General features: G+C 39.0%; 1 protein-coding gene across 1 annotated transcript in view; it reads right to left on the reverse strand.

The window, feature by feature from the left end:
* LOC140353317 (contactin-associated protein-like 5) overlaps positions 1-21569 on the reverse strand; it is a 99456-nt gene that overhangs the window by 14424 nt on the left and 63463 nt on the right. The window contains exons 13-18 of the mRNA XM_072437816.1: positions 19376-19576; positions 11409-11565; positions 9679-9806; positions 6845-7015; positions 4573-4791; positions 965-1204 (exon numbers count right to left, since the gene is read on the reverse strand). Coding sequence (XP_072293917.1) covers positions 965-1204; positions 4573-4791; positions 6845-7015; positions 9679-9806; positions 11409-11565; positions 19376-19576 — 1116 coding nt within the window. The remainder of the gene's footprint in view (positions 1-964; positions 1205-4572; positions 4792-6844; positions 7016-9678; positions 9807-11408; positions 11566-19375; positions 19577-21569) is intronic.

The following is a 21569-nucleotide window of genomic DNA, read 5'->3' on the forward strand; positions in this document are numbered from 1 at the left end:
CCAGACAGTGATCGATGCTTTGTTTGCGATAATCAGCGTTCATCTGCTCAAATAATTATATGAAGTCTGAAGAAGGAGCTGGCTGGTGCTTAACGCCTCTGCAGGTGGTCTCTCCATGTGCCAACTGGCCCAAAGAGAGTTTAAAGCAGGCACTAAAGGGGCATAAAAATGTAGTCCTAGCGAGTTGTGAGATACGCCATTCCTGACCTCATTGATTATTCAATATAAACCTCTGTTATATATCCAGATCACCATAAAACATATTGTGACGTCATATTGTGTGATTGATTTTATTGTGCAGTATTGTGATTGCATCGCTGCATCTTTTGTAATATTGTCAAACATGAATCCAAAAAACACATCATCAAAGCAGAAAACAGCGATTTATAAACTTATCATTGACCACTAGATAAAAGAAAAGAGCATGCATTTTACTGGCATACAGGAAATAAATACATATAATCCACAAATTGCAATCATAATATATTTAGTTATATTTGTTATATATGTATTCATAAAATTGCCCTATTGATTTCATTTCAAGTGAGAGCATTTGAAAGGTTTTTTCAGCCAAATGACAGAGTATTCTTCACCATTATCAAAGGTAAATACTTTCATTTTATGGATCGTTCAGTAGTATATTAAAGTGTTTTTTTCATGGTAAACTCAACGTTTTTGAAAGAAATATCCAAACATTTACCCGTAACATTATTTGTTCAGGTCCACAAAACTTTTACTTAAAAACTCTTATGACTTAACGTGTTTTGAGTTGAATAATTCCAGCATTTTCTGAAGCGTTTGCGTCTGGTTTTGACATTGATAACAGACTTGTTGTGCTTTCATGTGGATCGTCCCAGTAGTTACAGACATGTTCCCCATAAACCAGGTCAACAAACCCACCGCCTGACAGTTACAGCTCAGATCCCAGCACAGAGTCCCTCCGAGCACCCTGAACGGAGCTCACCTTGATCGCAGGTGGCGCCGCCGAATGCCGACTGGGAGCAATCGCAGACGTAGCCGCTGCTCTTCTCGATGCACCTTCCTCTGTTGTGACACAGGCTGCTGGACCCGCTGCAGTAACCGGGGCAACCAGAGCTCACCCCGGGCGTCATTTTGGCTCGCTCCTCAAGGTCGAAGTTCACACCGTTGACGACAAGGGTCCGAATGCATCCCAGAAAGCCTCTCTGCTGTGACGCCGTTCCCCCTGGAAAATAAAACAAAAAAACAAGCAGGGCATTACTCCTCCTGAGAAATATCTAAAAACAAATCCGCTCATTAGGATTTATGACGATTGTTTATTTAATCCGACTGTGCATCTTGAGTTTGCACTTCACTGGGGCCTCATAAAAAATAAATGTACAATTATACGTACAATCTGGACTAATGGCGTGCCTAAAAGTGTCACCAACTGTAAGTGTGATTGTCGCTTATGGGAAGATAAAGCAGCAGGAGTAAATGTCTGTGCGGTAAACTGCACGCTAAGCAAAAGTAAGAATGGACGCCGTACAACACTCAGACTGTAATTAACTATACGCAGCTGTAGAATCTATCAGTGTAACAGGGACCGGAGACAAAGACGCTGCGTGTGTGTGAGCGTGTTTCTGCCAAGTGCAGCACTTTACAAACGAACCACGGGGTGAGCTCATAAATAAGATATAACTCTTGATTTGAGCACTAGTAAATACTTTTTTGAAAACAATAGAACTTGTACTTGCAATGACTGACTGTTTATGCTGTAAGGGCTATTATTTCAAATAGCAGAGATAAAGGAAACTCACTCAGCTCTATGACAATCATCCCTTTTGTGTGATTAGTATTCATTTAATACGAGCTTAGTTGGCTTGAATGTATACGTGCTCAAGTTCATTATTATTCTTTATCTGTATAATACTAATGGATATGTAATGACGCTGAGTGGTTCCCAATAGCTCCTGATTGCTTCACAATTAATTGCAAACAAAATGTTTAAGCGGTTATTTTCTCCTGGTCCATCTCCTAGTCTATATACAGACAGTGACAATAATTCGGCCATTTACACATTCAAAATACATTACACACTGTCCAAAACCACATTAGCTGAATGAAATTGGTTTAATCTTAGTCAGGGCTTGTCGTGACATATTCACACATGGATATTACATTTGCTTTGAGAGAAAATGGATCATCTTGATAGACTGACACCTTTGCACTTCCTGAACACCAGAAAACTATTACCTTTCCCCAGAATGATAACTTACAGAGATTTGAAGAGCTTTTTCCTTTGTCATTTCGGCGCTCTTCATTAATTATTTTTTCACTGTGAACTATTAGGTTCGCGACCCACAACTGAAAATCACTGTGATACAAAGAAACAAGCCTTTTGTAATTATATCTTTGTCCCTTCCGGGGTATTATTAAGAAGATACATTAACTGTCAAAGAGGAAGCGTGTGCGACTAGAAACTGCTAGATCAACTGTGAAATAGATGACTTCTACCCAGTCGCATAAATGATGGCTAAAGGAGTCAGTGGAGTGCGCAGGAAGGCAAAGGGCGGGGTTTATGTGTCTGGTGCGTCTGTGGAGGAAAGTACTTTGCAGTGTCTGTGCTGGAGATACTCTTGACAAGTAATGATCTAGTACTGAGTTGGCTTTTTACTTGTAAGTGACTTTAAAGAGTCCTTTCACCGACAATCTGCTCCATATTAGAGTCAATGTGTGGTTCTTTTGTTAGACATTCTCATCGTCCAACTATGCATTTTGTTGAGTTTCTCCCCTCTTTTTTGTTTAGTCTTTGAAAAGTGAGTCTTGGTTTCACTTTCTAGTCTTTTCTTTCTTCTTTTCTCCTCTCCTCTTGGACTTGATAGAAGATTGTTTTGGCAATGGAGGAGTTAGTTGGGTTGTATCCTATTGTTCGCATGGTATAAAGTAAAATCAATTTTGTCCCAGAACTTGTAAATGGTAAAAGCATCTAGTTGGCTTAAAATGAGACCACAGCGGTTGGGTGTTATTCTCTGTGAAGCAGGAACCATGCTAATGTTTGTTACCTTTACCGTGACGCTGTGGGCTCTGAGAGTTGTGAAAAACACTTGTAAACTCAGTGTGGTGAATATGTACGATGCTCAGAATGCATTAGGTTAGTGGTATCAACTGTTGCAATGGTGTTTCCTCATCATTCTCTTACACAAAGTTGCATTTTGAATGATTTATGCATAAGATAACCCTTTATTTGTTCACACAATGGGGACATTTTGGTATGTCTAAGTAATGCTGTATTGTACGGCATCTGAGGCAACTGCAACTTTCACCTTGCCCCTATCCCCACCCACATTCCTGTACTTAGTTGCGATCATTCTCCGGGCAATACATGAAAGGTTTTAAAATGGACAAATACTAAAATGGACAAATATACCCCCTTTCAAAAATAAAAACACAATCTGCTGCTTTCTATGGCGACATGTCACTATGAAGAGGCGGGGCTTATCAGCTCTGCAGTTTTAACAGGACATTAATAGACCCATTTCTATTACTAACCCATTTTAGATCAATATTGCTGTTTACAATGAACAAAATGTAAAATTATCCTCTACTACTGCTAGCTGTTTTTATTTTATTTTATATTTTATTTTTATTTGTATCTTTATTCATTTTTCCCTTCCATTCCTTATTAGGAAATGAGAGGTTTTGTCTATGGGAGTTTTTGTTCATAAGAGTTCTTCTATTAAGATCTACCTGTGTTGCAACAATGAAATTTCCCCATGTGTGGACAAAAAAGGATTATCTTATCTTACTTATGTTATAGTTCAAAATGATGAATCCTGAAAAAAAGCAGAACATATCTCCCTTAAATAAAGAATGTGTCGTGTAACAGAGGAGGTATTATGTACGATGGACATTCAACTTTTAAACATTTTTGTCAGTGCATTTATTAATCACATCTAATTGTTCAGTGGCAATGGGATTGGTTTGTACGTTTTTCACCTTGCCCTGTCTTCATTTGTGTTTTTGTCGCCGTCTTTGTAACGTTGTATGTTGTACACAATAAAGGGAAAGTAAAAATAAATCCATAAATGATGTCTACAGTGCAGGGCTTTGAATTTGTTTCGGGGTTATTTGTGCACACATGTTGAAGCACCGACCTTATTGAGCATGACGCCAGGAAATATTGGCCACCAGCAATAACCAAAAAGTTGCTGCTGCAATTTGTGATGAAGAAAAATTTGGAGCAACAACTTGTAATGTTTGAGCGTTATGGTTTCCAGCTATAGAAGCGAGCTACTTCCACAAACACATATTATTGTTGTTGTTTGCTTGTTAAGGAAGCTGCTTGTTCCATGGTAAAACATGATTGCTGTGTGGTTACGTAAAGGGCCGAACTTTCTTCACCACTTTCAACACATTTAAAATGTTGATTGATTCCACAGTAAAGTAAAAAAAAAAAAAAAAAAAATCACAATTAAAGATACTCATGTGCATGTTAAAGTTTGTGAGTTCTTCCGTGCAATGATAGTTCTGTGCATCCCTCTACCTTCTATATTTTATATATTTTACTCGAATATACAACCAGATAAATCAATGTGTGTGTAATAGACCCACCCACAAAGAGCTGGCTGCTGAGGCGGAGGCGCAGATACCCCTCGGCCGGAGCCTCCCTGAAGTGCAGAGGCATCTGGTCCACCTGCAGAGACGCCTCCTTCACATTACGCTCAGCCCTCACATAGTGCCACTGCCTGTCGTTCAGAGGCAGGTGCGACTTCACAGACAACACCGCCGGACCATTGCCCAGGTCAAAGGAGAACGTCACCACAGAGGGCGCTGCAGAGTGGGGAAATGGAAAAAGATATTAAGATTTGTTGGGGTTTCTTAGATAAACTATAAGATAAACTATAAAGATAAACAATGAAGTAAGAAAGAAAATAATTAATGACAAATATCGACACAGAATATTACAATGCCATTGATCCATGGAAACGTTTGTAGACCCTAGTGGAAAGAGAAAATCAATTCATCAGAGTTCATCTTGTACCTCATGATCCAGCTGTGAGTGAAATGGTCCAAAACAAAACAGTGCTGGACAGTGTCCCATCAGGAAACAGGTCGGTTCATGTAGCTTGGTAAACATTTTCAAATGAAATATAGCTTTTACTGATAACAACAATAGTTCTAATGTATTCTTGATTACAAACACATTTGACAGGAAGACCAAGGTTGTAATTTAGTGTTTTGGTTCTCAAGATGATAATCAGAAAGCCTCTCATGTGAGTTGCCAGTTTCAATGCTGAAATGTAGTTGTTTTAAAGCTATGCGTTCTCTCCAAACCAATCATAAATCAGTGCTAGTGCAGACTCTGCAGCTCAGTGAGGGACGTCTTCCACATGCAGGTTAAAGCACTGGCAACACATTTTCAGTTGTGATTGTGGTACCTTTTTATAAAAACAGTTAGAGTGCAGGCTACATGGTATAGTTCCTTTAAATCTTTCCCCACATGGTTAATAGTCAGATCAGTGTGTGAACTTTTTCAAACCACTTTTGTCATCTCCTTTCTGATGCAATGTAATACAATGCTGCTGGGAGACAGTGGATGACCCGAAAAAGATGTATGAGTGGGGTTGGCCCTGACAGCCTGTCAATATTTCATGACGCCCAAGTAAAACACAAAAGGCTTAAAATATTCAAGGAAACTGACTGCTTCCTCATTGAGCATATTAGCAAAGTCTCTGCGGCTGTGTACACCTCAGACGATCAATATCATAATGCAGAGCAGAATGTAAAGTAGTTCATCAAACCTGTTAGCAAAGAACAGACAACTTACAGCCACTGAATTCTTCCTGTATAAAAACTTAGATCTTACTGCATAAGTGCAAGTTTTCATGTTTTTCTAATTATTGCTCAGTTTAGTAGGATAGTGCCTGTTGCAAATATTAATCACAGTTTCATCATGGTTAAGTTGCAGTTTGTGAAGAAAAGTTGTCGAAACAAGTAGAAAATGACAGGAAATAGAAATTTGTTTAAAATTAAAATCCCTCAATGTCATCAGTACACAAACTCCAAAAGCAGGGACAATTTATGCACAAATAACAGCATTTTCTGTTCGGAAACCAGAATTATCTCCACATATCTGATCCACAACCTGCAAGTAATTTTACACCTATTTAACCCTATAAACCAAAACTGTCGAACTGTTTTATAAAATCTTAAAGCACTAAAACATACTGATTGTCGTGTATGAAGCTGGTTTGAGAAATGGTCTAAGAAATAAGCTAATGTATTATCTAACCATGGGTTTCAGGATGATGAAAAGTTGCCATAGCAACTTAACAATTCAATACAGAACGTTGCATCATCTTATGATTGAAAGTCCTCAAAATAACACCATTAAACAGGAAGCTGAAACCATGAATGGAAAGACATTTACTCTTAGCTTTTTTCAAACAGTTTGGAATATTTAAATTCAAGCATTATTTATTATTATTTTTAGTTTTCAGTTTTGCTTCAGTTTGTGACATTTTTAGTTTTTGGTTTTGTAATCATTTATTGGACTATAACTTACGATTAGTTCTTTATCTAAAGCTTAGAAAGCCTATTGCACCACTCCAGCAATTTTGTTGAGGTTCTAAGTTATTTATGACCTGACTGAGTTTATTAAGAGTATATTCCCCTCCACTTCGCCATAAGGGAATCTTTGTTACATCTGGAGACAACACGACATGAGCAGTGTGTCATTTAGATCTGTTAGACAAGGCAGCTTTGGGAAATTAAACTGTCAACTGCAACCTGCCCCTTCACACCCAAAAACAACCAAGTACCACAGTGCACTTCTGTACATGTACGTGTGGCGTGTAGTAGTAAGTAGTATGTTTTCACTCACAGCTCAGCTCCACTCGGATGAAGTGCTTGAGGCCCAGGTTTTCCAGAAACACTCCAGACGGGGAGCTGGTCTTGAAATAGAAGGAGATATCGGAGGCCAGCTCAGCCTGAAGCGTGGGGAAGTACAGGTACGAGGACTCCTGGTAGAACGAAGCAGCATTCCACAACGTCTCTGAGAGAGCAGAGATATAAAGACGATCATTAGTGTGCATGCTTTAAATGATATAAATATAGAATGTGATCCTATAGATATTAGGAGTGCACAAAAGCTTGGATGGATATTATTGGAATAAACTGGTTCAAACTGTGAATTTCTAGATGATTAATTTAATAAATAAGTAATTTCAGTTCAAGCTAGACTTAAAAAAAAGTCAAACATGTAACTCGCTTTTTTATCTGGCTGTTTAAGTAATTCTGTTTTAATATAATATATTTTTTTTAATTCAGAAAGTTTGATCTCACAAAGCTCGTGATAGAAAGCAAATAAAGGATCCCAAAGTTTTTAGATCATGGTGCCAACAATCGAGAATCATTTGTAAAATCATGTTTCTTCTCACAAAAATCATACCACTAAAATTTGATACTTAGTTCCAACTTTAAAAAAATAAATAGCTTTTGTTTGCAACTTAAGCAAGACAATATCAGGACCAAAACACAGTGCAATGTGGCCGGTCTCCTGTTCTGTGCAGTACACACAAGAGCCAGAGGTAATTCTGTATTTTGCATTTGGAGTGCATCCATGTGCCACGGGGGGAGTCGGGGGGAAATCCAAGCAGGCTGAGGTTCTGAACATGCATGTTTGTAAAGAGCTGAAGTGAAACAATCTTTGTGAATTGTAATTCTTTAGCGTTATCTGTGACATTTATGTTTTTTGCGATATTGCGTTTGCAGATATCGCATTAATAAGAATTTACAATAACGTTACAACTTTGTATAAACTCGCATAACAATTCTTTAGTTCAGTACGTTTCTAATGCAACAGTATAATATAAAAACGTTTCTTTATCAAAGCATGTTTTACTTATAATCACTTCAGGGACTCACAGTAAACATTCACAATACAATATATTACTACATTGATTGATGCAATAACAAAGAAAACAATATACAATTTGCACAAAGTTGATATGTCTAGTTAAGTAAGTATGAAACTACATTGATTCATGAAGAGAGTACAACCTGCATTTCAAAGTAGATGTGATGCATTAAATTTAGTCTATAAGTGCTTTTCTGTGATTTTAGAAGAGTGCTGACGTACCACAATTGGTCAGAGATAAGCTACTCAATTTTCTTTGTCTACAGCTTGTGAAAAAGTATTTTATAGACCATGTCTTTCCTCTTGGCCCAAATTCCCCCATTTAAAATCCATTAGATAATATTATGCTACATTTATTTGGACAGTTTTGCCCAACACAGCACAGTAAGGGCACTTAAATGTCTATGGAAACAAGAGGTAGGTATCGTCCTAAATTGTGTCCATTTTACAGAAAACATATACTAAGTGGCTCCAATACTAGTGAGTCTGCACAAAGATACTTTTATTTATTCACATGGGGGACAGTGCAAACAAGCGCTGTCTTATGAATATATTCTATGTAGAGACACAAACCCCCGAGCTCCTCCATGAGCTGCTTTAACAGGGTCATTTGTGAAGAGCTTGAGGTAGAGTCAAGTCAGATGTAGTCAAGTAGGTCTGGGTTTTATGAGGACGTAGCTTTACGCTGTCGGATACTACTGTACGTATTATATATTTGACAATGCAAGAAATACGGTTTATTCTGCCCATATCAGAGTTAGGCTCTTTAACAGTTCCAAACATGCAAGCCATGTACAACCCACCTGGCCAAAAAGCCCTAATATTTGACATTCTAAGTTGGATTGACAAAAAAATGAACCTATATCGTGACTTGACGGACACAGACCAAAACCCGGTCGAACCCAGGTCAGCAGAACATTCCGGTTTAAGCAGGATCAATGGATATTTGATCTATTTGTTTGTTTGGGACAGTTCATATTGAGGAACATTCATGATGTACTTGCTGTAAAAGGTGACAGTAGCTCCATTTGTAGAGTGGTCATCTTCTAAATCTTAAATCAGCGGTTCAAATCCCGCTCTCGACATTAATATCCTTGGTGGAATGATCAGACACACTGACCTTAGGTTGGCGGTGCCATTCCAAGTGTATACTGCCAACATTAAACATTCACACGCCAGTGTACGTCGACAGTGTCTGCATACACTGCTGTGTGAATGGATCAGTGGTTCCTTGATGTAAAGTGCTTCGAGCGCCTTGAAAGAAAAGAAAAACGCTATATACGGTAAATGTGACCACTTATCATTTAAAAAAAGGCTGGAATGTAGCCATGGGCTAATTTACATCCATTATCCCACATTGGCTCATACAAAGTGTACACTGGAGGCAATGTGGGTGAATTGCATTGCTCAAGGACACAATAAAAGTATGCACTGTTATGAGGGGGTATTTCCTGTGATCTCCCATCCCACACTTAGAAAGCTAAGCAGGTTTGTGTGCAGATACTGACTATAGTCTTACATTAAAGTGAATAGTGATGGTAGAAAACTATAGTGAATGAAACAAACTGTAATGAAACTGCTTCAGATGTTGAACTTTATGAAAACATCAAAAGAATGATGATTTGTATCTGGAAATAAGCATCGCACCTGTTCAAGGTAAAACCCGGGAAAAAGATTTATTTTGCACTGCTGTGGTTACTTCTTTTCCCCTGTTGTATCTACGCCTTTAATCAATTCTGCCTCTCTCCATCTTAAACCAGAACAGTTTCTCTGCCCCTTGGACTGAGATGATCACCTACTGTCTCCATAGCACCGCAGCGGGCCAACGCGGAGGACCGCCTGCGCCCCTGTCCGGTTGGTATCCCCGATCACCATCTGGGTCACAGGCAGGTGCTCCTTATACGAGAGGACCCCCGAATCGTTAGCCCTGTGAGAGAGCAGGGAGAAAAATGAATCAATGATGTGAGCGAGAGGCTCCAGGGCGCCGCGCTTTTATTATGAAAGTCCAGATAAACGTGCCCATTCCTCTGCATTAGCCCCGAACGCTCAGTAAACACATTCAAATGGGCACAATCTATCACAACCAGACAAGAGCCGGTGGAAATTTGCAAACGGAGCTCAACGTGGGGAATTATTATCTCCTCAATACAATACCGCCTTTGTTTTTCATTCAATACCATGGCAATGTGATTAGTTTAAATGGAGCTATAATGCAGTGTACATATAATTCAATTGGCAGCAAACACAAGACTATGGGATTAAAGACATCATGGTCTGTGATGTGGTGGTTTACACACAGCGGTGGATCATGAACAATGTAGTTGCTGCAATGGCATAAACAGACATTTCAAGATGAATGGCTTATCTGTGTATTTACTTAACACATTTACTACATCATATTATGAGACTTATTCATTTCTTCATTCATTTCAACTTTTTAAGAAGCACATACATCTTTTCTTTCCTGCAAAAGTGTTTCCCCATGTACCCAGTAAATCTCAGCCCATCAAATATTGAATTATGAATTTAATAAAAAATATAGCTCCACATCTCATGACCCTTCAGATGAAGGATGCAAAAGGCACCCAAAACATATGAAGGTATAAGAAAACGTTTGAGAAATGTTTCGCTAATAATCCTGGATTTGAAATATTTTATTTTAATCTAAACAAACTTGCTATGCTTTAGCCCTTTACTTTACAGAAAACAGTGAGTTCATACTCTCAGTGCACATCTAGTTCCACAGATCTCCTGGAGCGCACCTGAGCACACATTTACAAACACAACAAATTACCTGCCAACACTTAATACAAGTGCCCTTTGTATTCAGTCAAAGTGGCTTCTCCAAACAAATGTTTCATTATAAAATGTAAAAAAGTCTGCCATACTTTTGTTTCTATCCTCCCCTGAAAAGTGATGGTACTGCGCCCTCGTCAGTTCAGTTCATTTGACAGAAGTCAAATATGAACATGAGCCAGATTGATGAGCTCTATTCAATTTATGATGATCAGATCTATGTTAAACACCCCCATGCCATTGAGTTATAGACATTTTAAAGGTTTGTTTAAAAATAAGTGAAGTGGAACATATTGCAATTCATATTGCAAGGAAATTTATCCCAGAATATGGAAATTTTTACTGGTTTTGTCAAATATAAGTGATGTCAGGTTTAACGATATTTGTGATTGTATTTTACATTAACTGTTTATTTAATAGGATAGGAAAAACCTGGGTCTTTAGGATTTACAGGACAATACTTTTTTTTATTTTACCAATGGATATATTACACACTTTAATGCAAATTGAAAAGAGAGAAAATTAAGAAAAGAAAAACATTCTGACATTTCTATCACGGTTATGCAAGATTTTAATTTTTGTGTGTGTAATAAATACATTAAATCATTAGTATTTGTTACAGTCTGTTTCATTTTGCCTTCAGTCGCCTCCATTCCAGAAAAGTCTGATGACAGAGCCTTTTAAAGGGTCCTTGTGTCCTTGCAGTAAAACCCAACAGTATCATATTATATACCATGTTTCTCTGTCAGCGTCGCAGTTGCAGAAGTAGTTCATGTCAGCGCAGTTCTCCTCCAGGCTGCACGAGCACTGCTGCACCCCGGGCAGGAAGCCTCCCCAGTAGCTCCGCATCTCTCCACTGCGGTCCAGCCACCAGGACAGAGGACTGCCATCTAAACACAACACAAAACACACACAAGTCAGAGAGAATGCCTGTTACAATACCAGCTCATCCTTTAATCGTCTTTGCATTTCATCTTTCAAGTCAATCTAATCCCTCATTTGCCCAGGAGTGGTCCATGGTAGGAAAGATTTCAAACAGAGTCATCTGGATATTGTTTTACAAGGCAAGATACTTCGACGTCCATCTAATTCCATCCGAAAGTCATTTTCATCCCATGCATCAGGAGCCAGGTGTACGGATGCACGACACACGCTGCTTTTAAGAGGCAAACGTGGTCAGTGTAAACTCAAAGTGTGCACCTGACTAATAAAATATCAACATTGTCTTCCCCATGTTAGCACCCATAAAACCATGAGGTAGGAAAACATTGAGGTGTGAAAACCAGTAGCACATTCACATGCTCCAGCCGTTGCTTCTGTTGAGCATTTTAGAATATGAAACAATGAGCAAATCTCATTCCAATAGCCATTCATACTGTATAACATAAGATGTATGTATCTGAACTTCCCAAGGCAATTCTTTGTATAAAATAATATAGCCATTCATTAAAATTCTAGTGTGCAGATCCCGCTTTAAGAATCCACCCTCCAAGTGGGAGTTTCAACCAATTTGCACAGAGTTTTGCATTGGTTTTAATCCATATTTTCTTTTGCTACAACTGTCTTGCAACAAACTACTGTACACCAAGCAAAGGGGATGCTTGGGGTTTGGACCAGTGAAGGTTCTGCATATGCTTTGCCCTTCCAACCTCATTATGCATTTTCTCTGATATTTTTCACTTACATCTGGGGGTTAGACGTTGTAGTGAAAATTTCAGGCTTCATTGAGCACACGCATTGTGATGAAGGCCAAATTGTAATTAATGTCTTTGACCTTTAAAGCTAAGTTGCCAGCGTATAGTCATTAAAACTGTCTACAAGAAACAAAAAACCTGACTCGTACTATGCAACAGCGACGCAAATGTACAACTTGGGACGTGGATTTGTGAAAGATGATTAACAAATAACCAAACAAAGATGATTAAAAGCCATCCCACTGCAAGAGAGCTGGTTAATTTGCGCTTATGGAAAGGAGTCAACCGCCATGCGTTAATTTCACAGCAGATGAAGTCATTGTTTGCCGTTTGTGTGTCTGTGTGACGCCTGGCTGCCTGTAAGTGTCAATAAGGCAGCGGAGGAGCTATGAAGACACGATTCATTAACTCCACTATGAGCTTAAGTAGCCTGGCCTCAATCATCTGTCACACCGCGTGCCCCTGCATCGTGGACGAGGGCGGCGAGCAGGAAGAAAGCCATTACACGACATGCCACTATACATAATCAAGTGTCATAGAGAGCGTCTCCGTGGTCGCCTCCTGGCATACATTACCGCCGCGTTAGGATAACTTTATGTATGAGAACGCATCTGCCTTATTACATACCGTCAGGCGCAAAGAGAAGAAAACAATGAGCCATTCTCAGTAATAAGCTATTTTAGATTCAGCCTGGTAAGTTATTTGGTGCCGTTATTTGGCGTCCTCCGAACAGGATCCGATGGTCGTTGGCTAACAAGCCCATCTCTTTGAAATGATGTGTATATATTAGATGCACAAAAAGCTGGTATGTTAGATAGAAAGGCGTTATTATTTACACCGTGATATCACAGGCCCATTTACAGGTAGCGGATGCTTATGTGAAACGACAGCACCACGGCATTCAGAGGTAGAATATAGATGTTCTTAAATAGAACAGGTGAGAGCATCTATGGTTCAGCTTTATGTTACATTTTGATTGTTCTGTTACATTCAAGAGACAGATTCTCCATCTCAGCCCCATATTTAAGTATATAAAACATTTATTTTATTATACTTATGTAATTTATTTGGTCTTCTCACCAGTAACACAAAAAAGAGGACGGTCAATTGTCATTACAAGAAGCACCCAAGATCACAAATCTCAACTTAAAGTCAGTTAGCACGATTAGCTCAGATGCCTGTTTTAAACACTCATTATTATCTAAAATAAAACACAGTTGACAATGACATTAAACGAGGGTTTGACATCACCTAAATGTGGTTGATGATGGATTATTCATATTTTGCGTTTTGTTTTTGCAGGCTAATGCAAACGGCTGGAGGGAAAATACTGGATTTAGCCAGGTTGCTTAAAACATATGGCTGGCTTTAATGGCAAAGTGCTTGAGTAATTTCATGCTTTAAAACAATATACTGTGAGAACAAAATCAATAACATTTCTATTTATTTTTTTGCATTTTCAGATAAGATGTTGACATTTGTACCAGCGGTTTCATGTGGATCGGCTCAGTAATCACCCTAAACATATTGTGTACTTGCCATTAACCAGGACAACACATCCAATCATATAGATCGTACAGTTTGTGCAGGTTTAACACAGCTCTTTATCCAACTGCAATAATAAAAACATTAACTGTAAAGAGTGAACGGTCGAAATTCTCATTAAAATATGCGCCGTAGCGGAGGATGAATGCGCTCATTTGAGTTAGCGTAGTTTGAACTGAACAGCCGTTGTTCCCGCTGCTGGCAGGGAGGATTTGGAGGTAGAAATAAGTAGAAGTAGGATGGGTGCCAAATCCTACCAAAGAATTCTGCCCTGCTTTCGACCTCAGGGTAATGCAGTCAAGAGAATTTGAAGTGAAATAACTTGCTCCTGCTACAACTCCAGCCAATACTATGACCACTTGCTGTTTGAACGCACACTGTTCCTGCTTTTACTATCATGAAAAGAACTTCTACTGCCACTTCTGAGACACACTGCTTCGAGAAACCATTTGTATTCATATTGAGGAAGACTGCGAAGCGTGTGATGTCCACTGGCCCCAATACAAATAGCAGTGTCACAAAGCACAGCAGGTAGGAGCTAGGCGATAAGAAATTTATGAAAAATGTCTTTTTTATTCAGTTAGTCATGAGGTTTCAGAAGTGTTATCTTATCTACCCATAAAATCTATAATTTAGTTGTTGTGTTGTGAGGGCATGACAGCAGGAAACAGACTTAGTTACTTAGTAGAGTTGCTGGCTCAATGATATACACTATAGTACTCATCATTATACAAGGAAATTGATATGGCCAGAACTATAAGCATGGAAAATCTGTAAACTTACATTGATGACAACATTTACTTCATACAAAATGTGGATGAGATCTATAAGAAATGCAACCAAAGACGCAATATGATCAGAAAACTCAGCGGCTTTGATCTCACACAGCTCTGAAAGCTCATTTATTTCTGAAAGAGTTGATGTCAGTCCAATCAAAAGTGTCCATGTTGTGAATGATGCTGTTTGGTTATTTGACAGTGGCGAACAAGAACAAACTCACAGACTGCAGGGAAGATAATTGGCAAAGAAGAGAAAACGATGTCGCTTCTTTACAAGTCGACAGTGAACAGGGGGGTCGGGTCGATCACCAGAGACGCACCCGAGTTCAAGCTGATGCCATCGGGCGCCAGATGCATACTGACCTTAGCGACGAAGAAGGTGTGCAAAGGTTCATTTGTGCCAATCACAGTCAGTTTATTGAATAAGCACTGTTGTATCTCATTTTATCTTTTAAATGCAGCAGACTTTTTGTAATATTTATTTCTTGTGATGCTTGATGGACTGATTGTCTGTGTCATGTGATGCAGTGATGGTGAACCAAAGACAACGTTCCACTGCGGGAGACAATACAATTAAAGTGAACTTAAGTTAACAAGTACATCATGATTTGTGTCCTTAAATATTGTATGACAAGCTACCAATATTTCTCGGAACATATTTCTTTAAAAAGTGCACTTCGTAACAATTATGTAAAACCTCGAATGTTTGCTAAATGTCTTCCCGCTCTCTCCCCATTTCACGCTACAATGGTTCAGTCAAAGAAAGACAAAAAGCTGCTCCACAGTCTCCTCTCCACAGTTACATCGCTATTGTACACAGTTATTTAATGATGTTAATGTATTTTCTGCATTAACTGATGTAGTGTCATGTTAGCTCTTTTCTTGTTTCATCAGCATTATTAGGTCATTAGGTCATAGGTCATAAGGACAATTTTAACACCTGTCCAGAGATAACAGGTGGAAAATAACCGTAATGTTTATTAATGTACACTGTCTTTGTCCAATAAAGCGACTCAATATCTAAACAGTTCGGACCTGTAACTTGGCATGCATGTATCGTCTACGTGGAGATAGAGCAGGTGTGTGAAACAGCCCAAACATTTAGAGATTAAACCAAAATGATGGCATCTGACCGCTAGCAAATGCTGCTTGGTCAGTGTTGTATCGCAAACAACTGAATCTATATTGACTGTGTGTGTTAATGTTGTCTTTTCCCAAGGATCTTGCCTTTAAAACAGACAATACTCATAAATAAAATAGAGAGTAAATCTCACTGTTAGCTCTGGAAAGGTCATATATACCGTATTTCCAGCTCTGTTATATTTCTGGCACCCTGGGTAATGTAGTGGTTTGTGATTGGGAGATTTTGCTCCTGTTAGCTCTGGTCTTGTGCTGGTCTGACTAATTGGAAGATGGTGGCCTGCTCTTGTCAACTTTCATTCTATCTTCTCCGGGTATTTTAACACGTGCTGCTTGAAAATTGGTGTATATAAATTGGCCATAGTGGAAATGTGAGCGTAAAAGGCTTCCAGTGTGTGTGCCTCTGTGTCAGGCCTGTAACTAACTGGTCACACATAAGGTGGAAAAGCTCCAGCCAACTGTGACGACTAACTGTAACAAGCTGAAGAAGTGTAAAATGAACATATTTTATTTAAAATACACACATTGGTAAAGATACCTGAATACCTAAGATAACCTAAGAGGATTTTTAGGTTCAGGAGAACATATTACAGAAAATAAGAATCTGATGTGTGCACGTTATTGTCTCAGCAAGAAAATGTGTCAAGTCAAGTAAGAGAAACTTTAAAATACTCTTATTCAAGTAGAAGTACAAATTAGTGATCCAAATATTTACTCAAGTAAGAGGGGGATATGCTACTTGACCACTGTATGACTGTTAAAATGTGACTTAACATAAACAGACAGATAAATCCTAAATAATGCACAAGTTACAAAGAATTACAAAAAAACAACATAACGTGTCTCATCTGAAGGTAAATTCAAATCCCTTTTCAACATGAAAAGTACTCACAGTGGGAAGAGTAACCAAAGCTTTTACTCCAGTGAGAGTGTTACACAATATTACTCAAGCAGGAGTCAAAGAATGGTGTCAGAAAACTATAAATAAAGTAAATAAAATACATATAAAGCACATTTTCTTTTCTGGCCCAGGGACCCATCTCTTAAGCTGCTTGGTCAGGACGTCACCTTTTGTGTATGTTTTGGGTTAATGGAGGAAACTATGTATTGAAATATGTAAATAAGTAAACATGTAAATAATGAATACATGAATATATACAGTACGTAAACATAAATTAGATTGAGCCCTTGAGTTGCCTTTCCCTGTTGCATTTCCTTGCACCGACCACAGTCCCCCCTGATTTAAGACTCCACTCAGACGGCACATGCTTTACAAATAAGAAATGTTAATCAATACTTTGTGATTTGGAGGTCAGACCGGGCCTGCCCCAGATCGTCTGGATATTGGCAGAACCAATGAGAAAACAAATACATCTCACTGTCATGTCAATCTCCACATTAAAATCTGCCATGACTTGTTGTTTTATGGCCCTGCATTTTATTATTTCTCTCACGTCTTATACAACAGCCAGAGGTAACCAGGGAACGAAAGAAAGTACGAGCTTTTGAAATATGAAATGGACGAACATCCACATACGAGTATTGCATTACTTTTGTATGTTCTCAATATTTAGGGGAAGAGAATTGGAAAGTTTGCTATTGTTATGTCTTTGGACAAGACATTTCCCTTAAGTTACTTCTTTGAATGTCATTGTGATATATGTAATGTATGAGCTCTTAACACTGCAAATGACCCAACAACTGAAGTATAAATTATTGTAACATTCCAGACATTTTGCAAAGACAAAGAAATTGAAAATATTCATGTGTAAGAATCAATATTGCTTTAAAAAACTTGACACTTTTTCTTTTATTTAATGCCAAATTCTAGAGGTTATCCTGCCCCATCACACCTTTTCAAAATAAGATCTCTGCGGTAACCACACAGAGCCGGAATGTCCTACATTTGCCTTCCCTCGTGCTTTTCAATAGCAGCAATTGGTCATTACAGCTGTCGGAGGATCTCAAATAACATGAAAGGATGACAAGGTGAACTTGAATAAGACTTGTTAAATTTGCCAAAAAGACAGCGCTTATCAAAATAGTGCTGGATTTTCAATGAAAGTATGAAACAAGAGCACTCTGTTCACTCCTGTGTCTAAAGTTGCCAAATCCCCCAAAAACTTTAAAAACAAGAACAACAACAATATAGTTTATATAGTACACTGTAATCAATACAAGATGCTAACGGTGTACGAGTGTAGGTACCAATTTACACCTTTCAACTGTCACTTATCAACACAAATGAAAACAGATGGCACTGACAGCTGACATGCCATGTGAAAGTTGTTCAAGCTTTACTAACTCAGCAATCAACACATAGAATCACACAGCATTCAGCAGCACTAATAACCTTATTCCACATTAAGTATTCACTCATGTCTTTGTCTCTTTGTACTGTATATAAGACTGTACAATTCATCTCAATTCAATCTGAATCATTGCAATCATCAAATGACCAATTCATTGATTGCAAAAAATGTTTTAATATATAAATGCCAGCGTATGCCAATGTAGTACAGACCTCTACACATATGCACACGATTCTTGTATCAGTTCATATTTCATGTTTCTCAAATGTTAATGCTTTTGGATGTGTTTACATTGTGAAATTATTCCTGATTTGAAAACATAAATCACAAATCTAATTGCAATGTGAAAACTGAAATAATGATGATGTGCCCATTGATCTTGTGCCCCAGTATTTTTGATCATATAGTGCAATGGTAAGTAAAGAATGAGTTTAAAAGCTCCCTTGCTCACTGGACTTTACATCAACAAAACAACAAACAAATCAACAAACAAAACCAGACACATTGTCCATGACAGAAGTAACAATTAAAACAAAATCAATTGTTTCTTTTGTCTCTAAAGGAGAAACAAAGCTGGGATCAGTGTTTGCCTTTAGTCGATGAAGGTCATGAGCCACGCAAAGGCAGCGGTCATTAGAGTGACCACTGGGGCTGCAGCTATTTGTAGACATCAATCAATACCATGTAACCATCATTAGCACAGACATCTCCTTCATTATAGTCTCACGTGTCAGTAACACCTGACACATGACCTCCCGTAAAAAAAAGAAGAAGCAAAGAATACATTGTTAGAGGGGAAATATTATGCAAATTAGCGTTTTACCGTGTTTTTAGTTTTCACTTCTCATCTGAAGGTATATTATGAGGATGTTTTCGTGAGTTCATTCATTCCTTCAGTTGTGACTTAAGCTATCCAAAGTATAAATAATGATCCACAAGTGTCATGGATTAAAATGATACAGCAAACAAAAGCATAATATATACCCTTAAACAGTATATTAAAAGTATGTACTAATATATAAAAAGACAATGACACAATTTCCCCAATTCTGTCAGACGTTCAATGCTAGAACATGTTTTTTTGTATCTTTCCTTTCAGCCACTTTCAGTTATTCTTGAAATATTTATTTATTTGAAAATACACCTTTTATTTCATGAAACACAACGCAGTAACCGTAAAAGAGTAGTGTTATTTATCATTTGGTCCGTTAAGAAAAAACAAAACCTTACCTTTGGCGTTGAAGAGGCGTGACTTCCTGCAGTTGTAGACCACTTCCTGTTGGCAGTGCTCTGAGCCCTCGACAATGGCCTGCAGTTGTTGGTGGGAGGTGCTGTAGTTGAGTTGAATAATATGAGGCTTTAAGACGGACGAGCCTTGAACTGTGACAGGAGCAGTGCTGTTGTGTGCTATCACTGTCCACACTCTTTCCTCTAAAACAAAAGAGGGAAAGATGTCAACCACTGAGCCAAATATCTACTGAACTGCTGATTATAAGACAGTTAAGTCATTCGTCGTAGCGCAATTACCGTTACTTATGGTAAAGAGAATAACTGTCTGTTGATAGTTGTTTACTGAATGCAAACATTGAGGCGCTAATGCTGCAGGTTTAAAGAGACACATCATTAGACTTTTGAACTGATCTAACCCAGAGCCACAGCCAAGCCCAGCACAGACAAACTTTGAAAAACAAAACTGCTTTTACCGACTCTCTGGCTGGAGTTCCTTTGTAGGGAGCAATAACAGCATAACCAGAATACACAATTGTGTGTTAACCACCCTTTTACTGTAATCTAATTCCATCTGGTTAATCTGGATGCTCCTGTCTAGAATGCATAACTATAATGTAGCTGATGAAGCTACTGGATTTTGCAAAAACACTATTATGAGTTTAAAATTGTGGTGAAACTCTGCAGCAGCCACTGACCATGCATTAGACAAGCAAAACAGCTCTGGGCTGTGCTCATTGCCTCCTGGTTTGGTTTAGTCCGGGTGGGTGCACCGAGATGAGACACGCTCCATTTCCCGGGTTTAACTGCTCAGGATTCTCGCTCACTTGATCAGGCACAGCACTGTGGAGTATTCACATGGACACCTCCAGTTTTCAGTGGAGCGTTCCAGAAGCTGGGTGGTTCGGGGCCAGGCCAGCAGTTTAGGGCCAGTCAAATTCCACTGTGTAAGGAACAAGTGTGCCCCATTTAGGTATGTTACAGCCTTATTCCAAAATGGATCTGACCTTTTCCTTCCATTCTTTTTAGTTCAAATTGAAAACTAGATTGAAAAAAATGATACAATACACGGATTAAAATCCTTTGGACAACCCTGGTCTACAACGCAGCACACAACACACATCCTTATCAGAAGGGATTACCTCCATCTTAAAGTTTGGTCAATGCCGAGGTGCAAAGTCCTCCATTTTTAAAAGAGTGGTTTGACGACACTGTCCATTCCCCCTGTCCTTGGGATGTCACTGAGTAAATCCTGCCTTTACACCTCAATGGCACCATCATTTCTCCTCCTCGCACCAACTTTTTAGCACTTTTTGAAATTGGATGGCCGTGAATGGCATGTGGTGAAAATATAGAACAGTATGACTGTTTTCAAAAGTTATCAAGTTCACACATCAGCATCAGCAAGCATTTCATCACTAATACACTGTATGAGAGTGTGTGTGTGTGTGTGTGTGTGTATGTGTATGTGTGTGTGTGTAGGTGTGTGTGTGTGTGTGTGTGTATGTGTATGTGTGTGTGTGTAGGTGTGTGTGTGTGTGTATGTGTGTGTGTGTGTGTGTGTGTGTATGTGTGTGTGTGTGTGTGTGTGTGTATGTGTGTGTGTGTGTGTGTATGTGTGTGTGTGTGTGTGTGTGTGTAGGTGTGTGTGTGTGGGTGTGTGTGTGTGTGAGTGTGTGTGTGTAGGTATGTGTGTGTGTGTGTGTGTGTGTGAGTGTGTGTGTGTAGGTATGTGTGTGTGTGTGTGTGTGTGTGTGCGTGTGTGTAGGTATGTGTGTGTGTGTGCGTGTGTGTGTGTGTGTGTGTGTAGGTATGTGTGTGTGTGTGTGTGTGTGTGCGTGTGTGTGTGCGTGTGTGTGTGTGTGTGAGTGTGTGTGTAGGTGTGTGTGTGTGTGTGTGTGTGTGTAGGTGTGTGTGTGTGTGTGTGTAGGTGTGTGTGTGTGTGTGAGTGTGTGTGTGTGTAGGTGTGTGTGTGTGTGTAGGTGTGTGTGTGTGTTTGTAGGTGTGTGTGTGTGTGTAGGTGTGTGTGTGTGTGTGTGTGTAGGTGTGTGTGTGTGTGTGTAGATGTGTGTGTGTGTGTGTGTGTGTGCGTGTGTGTGTGTGAGTGTGTGTGTAGGTGTGTGTGTGTGTGTGTGTGTAGGTGTGTGTGTGTGTGTGTGTGTGTGTGCGTGTGTGTGTGTGTGTGTGTGAGAGTGTG

This window comes from Eucyclogobius newberryi, unplaced genomic scaffold, assembly GCF_026437365.1.
Source record: "Eucyclogobius newberryi isolate DKJ021-1_F unplaced genomic scaffold, fEucNew1.0.hap1 SCAF_89, whole genome shotgun sequence".
NCBI lineage: Eukaryota > Metazoa > Chordata > Actinopteri > Gobiiformes > Gobiidae > Eucyclogobius > Eucyclogobius newberryi.